Here is a 4,013-nt window from a genome sequence, read left to right on the forward strand (position 1 = left end):
CTTGTGTAAGTGCATTTTTTTTGTTTGTGCCTATCTTGTTGTGGTTGCAACAGACTATCTATGTTATTCTTTTCTCTTTCTACTCATAGTCAACGCAGCACAAAACAATTGCTTTAGGTCCTGCTTTCCTTTGTGAAAACATACAAGACTCCCGGGGGACAAGATACAAGATAATAGGTTGCAAATAATAGGTCCCGAGTTAAAACGCAGGAAGTCCTCCTGTCCTAAGTACAAATCCGAAGTTTCATTTTATTACCAGGAGCCCAGATTCGCAACATGATGTAAACAAACAGTCTTCACTAGACAGACTACTCTATGGAGATCTCAAAGAACGTCAAAACCACCAGTAACCCCATATGTAGTATGTAGATCAAACTAGACTTTTGCCATCTCTTCAAGGAGACGCAATAATAAAGTTGGAACTCTATCACTTTGTTTTTGAATAGTCCTGTTATGAGTCTGGGCCTCTGGTAATTGTTATTTCCTTAATGTAAAACAAACTGCTATGAATTGACAAATACAGATGCTTCGCCGCTGCATGTTTTCTGCAATAGACAATCGGCGCGTATGTTTCTGGCCGGCTTGTGAAGATCATCATGCGGTTGAGCGTGTCAAAGTTTTGTTTCCATGAAATACAGGCTCCAGGATTCCTCAAGTTGAAGACGAACCATGGCGGCGGTTACCTTTTCCTTTCTGTTGCAAAGTAGACACGTGTCCAACACAGCCTGCATCTGTAGTATGGATAAACAGGAAGAAATGTTTTAGAAAGCTACGCCTTGTCAGGTACTCATCGTAGACGAGAATTTGCCAAAAACGATATTTCTTCGACTGCAAAGTAACACTTTGTGCCCCCCCCCCCCCAAAAAAAAAAAAAAAAAAAAAAAAAATTCCTTACATCAAAAATTGTGATAACAGTGCCGCAAATTAAATGAAAGCTGAATTTTACCCAGAATGAGCTGACAATTTATAACAAATGATTTACCTGCGCGGTATTATCATTGCATTGTTGAACCATTCCCTTGAGCAGATCACCAAACGACTTTATGTCAGTAAGATGACTGGTTTCCACGGAGGCTTGGTCAAAATTCATAAGCATTGCTCTCCATCGCGGGATCTGAAACCAACAAAAGGGCCTAGCATATCAGTTTATGTGGAGCTTATTATCAAGCTTTGCTTTGATTGTTTCTTACCACTGTAGACAACCTACAACTAGTCCAGTTTCTAAGTTTCTAGCCAGTCTCGTGACAGAGAGAGGACCAGAACTGGATTAGCTTTCTATTGTAACAAAAACATGTGGTGTCATAAATGTTGGCTTACTCACCCCTGCATGCCGTTCTATTAATAAGATATTTGCTGGCGTAATGCCGTTGTGATTTACTCCGTGATCATGTAGATACTCTAGGGCGTTGATGACGTCAAGAGCAAGGTGGAAAGCCAAAGCGAGGCTCATGGACGAGCTATTCTTTTCCATGAAAGTCAACAGCGAGATTCCACTGACTAATTTAAAACATAGTATGCTGAAAAAAAGAAAACTTCAGAAAGTGAGGAATTAAAAAAACTTTATGTATAATTCTATGGCAAACGAATTATTATAACACGCATGCTCTTGGTTAAATCGCGGGGTCAAATAGAAACATTTTGCTCAAAAATGTTTAGAGCCGTAAAAAGAGCCGTACAACAAATTTTCGGCATCTCTCGGACTTCCGTCACTGTTTTTAAAATTTAAATCTTAAACTGCAGATGTTTTTCTCTAAGAAAGACAAAGAAAAAATCATCATTTATTTGTTTTACGCAAGGGCCACTGAATATTGCGCACCGCAGTATTTATACCTAATCGTACCTTTTTGGTACGCTTCGGCTGCATATCAGGCGAGTTTGGTCGAGCCATGGTTCGTATTTTGGCGAGACGCAGTCGAGTCAAAATACCTATGGCGAGACCAAACGAGCCTGATATGCAGCCGAAGCGTACCAAAAAGGTGCGATTAGGTATTTACCGTACCCAAATTCAGCAAAATATCCGGTTATATTTATCGCTCTGTTGAAGCCATGCTTGCAAGGTACGTACTGTAAATTGTGATGACTTGGTCTTCGACACTTTTACCAAGTTCCTCTTCTGCCTTTTTCCACTCGTTTGTTTAGAGTTTCATTCTCTACATTTTCAAAATTAAAATTTAGCGAAAAACTTGGAAATTCCGACTCCAATTTTTTCACTCTGAATGTCTCAGTACTCGTCGGCAAACATCGCGCAATTGGCGAGCGCGCTCAAGTTTAGTTTTGGCGGGGAAGTTTTTCTCTTTTTACGACCGCTTAACACCGCTAAATTTAAATTACGAAGTTCTGTTCTATTGGTAAAACGTCTTTTCAATTCATCACACAGTAACACTACTTTACTTCAAAGTGACCGTGATATGGGGGCATATCAGGTCAGTGACTTGATATCGTAGGATATCAGGACAGTAGATCGCGCTTCTGATTGGCTACTTGCGAATTTGGGTACGGTAATAAAGCATACTCGAAGACCCGGTCAGATTCAGAAATAATCGGAGCAAGCAAAAGCCGAAACGTAAGGATGAGAGCTTTGGAAATGACGATTTAAGAAAGGACATCAAAACTAAACAAAAATCATAAATATTTCTTCATTTCTTGATCCATTTTATGTAATTGCTTCTGCTGTAAACACTCAAGGTTTGGCTTTACTTTCACATCAACTTGCCACTGAATCCATGCAGTAACACTTAGCGCGCAGTCGGCCACGAGCAAACAAAATCAACACTGTTAAGTGGAATTAAACAATCTTCAAGGCATCGGTACTCGCCGAACATGATGGGCTGCTGTTGACAGTAGTACGAGAAGTCAAAGGGGATTGTCTGAATCATTGAGTCGAATCGTAACGCACTCTAATTTTCTATCTGAATAGTCACAGCTGCAGATTATTTCTAGTTGCAAATGAAAAGGAAAGGCAGTCAGTGAACTGAAGAAGACAACTACAGTGAAACCTGTGTCCCAACGGACGTCCGCGGTGAATGTTCTAATTTCCGTTAATACAGTGTGTCTGCTTAAAACAGGTTCGCATAGAACACGTTAACTACACCAAAGTGTTTGTGCTCAATTTATACACACACTTTGGGAACATTTAAATCAAAAGTGCTACGCAACAACCCAACTAGGACCCACTAGAGAATTATTGAGCATGGTAATTATATACATCATTCGAAAGCTCGAGGAAACGTTTATCAGTGTCTAACATGGTTCGAAAACGTTCCTTAAAGTGTTTCTTCTCCTTGTTTTCTCGTCTAACACGGACATTTTTCTCTGAGACATTTTCGTTGGTAAACGCCGATTTCTTTCTTGCAAATCGGACACGAATGCACGACATCCAAATAGTCGGCGCTTACATCCAAGGAGAAACAAAACAATGCAACACAGCCATGTCTTATCGCCCGGTACGGGACAACTGTAGCACGGCAATGCGGACAAACCGTTGGGGAAGGCAGATCGCTGTACATCACATAACGATCATTCCCCATGGCGGGTTGCTGTTGTAAGACACTGACTGACATAGATAATTGCAGATGAGGCGGGATCCATAGATCCATAGAAGTAATTTCTTTGCAAACATTAAGTTTCATAGCGAGTATTTGGTAAAACGTAATAAAATGAACATAACTCAGCCGTGACACAGTCCACGTGGACAGACGTTGTAGTTTGCTTCGTGGTCCATAGACGGAAGTAATTTCACATGGTACCCCCTCCCCCTTAGCAAAAGTCAAAAATAATTTCAATGAAACTCAGATACACATGTGGAAAGAAATGAGATATTTTATAGTGTAATAAATAAATAAACGTCAAATCACAATTTCGGAACTTCTATTAAAATTGCAACGTGGGTCAAGAAGCCGAAATGAACAGGTTCATGTTAAAACACACCCCATTGCTGACACACGCAATCAATTCTTTCGAGGCAGCTATGTTCAAGGCGTACATTTGCTTTCACATTGGTAAGTATTCATTGC

General features: G+C 40.2%; 1 protein-coding gene across 1 annotated transcript in view; it reads right to left on the bottom strand.

Moving 5' to 3' along the window:
- Positions 1–225: 225 nt before the first annotated feature.
- LOC144658924 (uncharacterized) overlaps positions 226–4,013 on the bottom strand; it is a 122,296-nt gene continuing 118,508 nt past the window's right edge. The window contains exons 36-38 of the mRNA XM_078519430.1: positions 1,322–1,517; positions 983–1,114; positions 226–731 (exon numbers count right to left, since the gene is read on the bottom strand). Of these exons, the coding sequence (XP_078375556.1) occupies positions 612–731; positions 983–1,114; positions 1,322–1,517 (448 nt within the window). The 3' untranslated portion in view covers positions 226–611. The remainder of the gene's footprint in view (positions 732–982; positions 1,115–1,321; positions 1,518–4,013) is intronic.

The sequence above is a fragment of the Oculina patagonica genome, chromosome 1 (genome assembly GCF_052425735.1).
Source record: "Oculina patagonica isolate OP01 chromosome 1, crgOcupat, whole genome shotgun sequence".
Lineage (NCBI taxonomy): Eukaryota > Metazoa > Cnidaria > Anthozoa > Scleractinia > Oculinidae > Oculina > Oculina patagonica.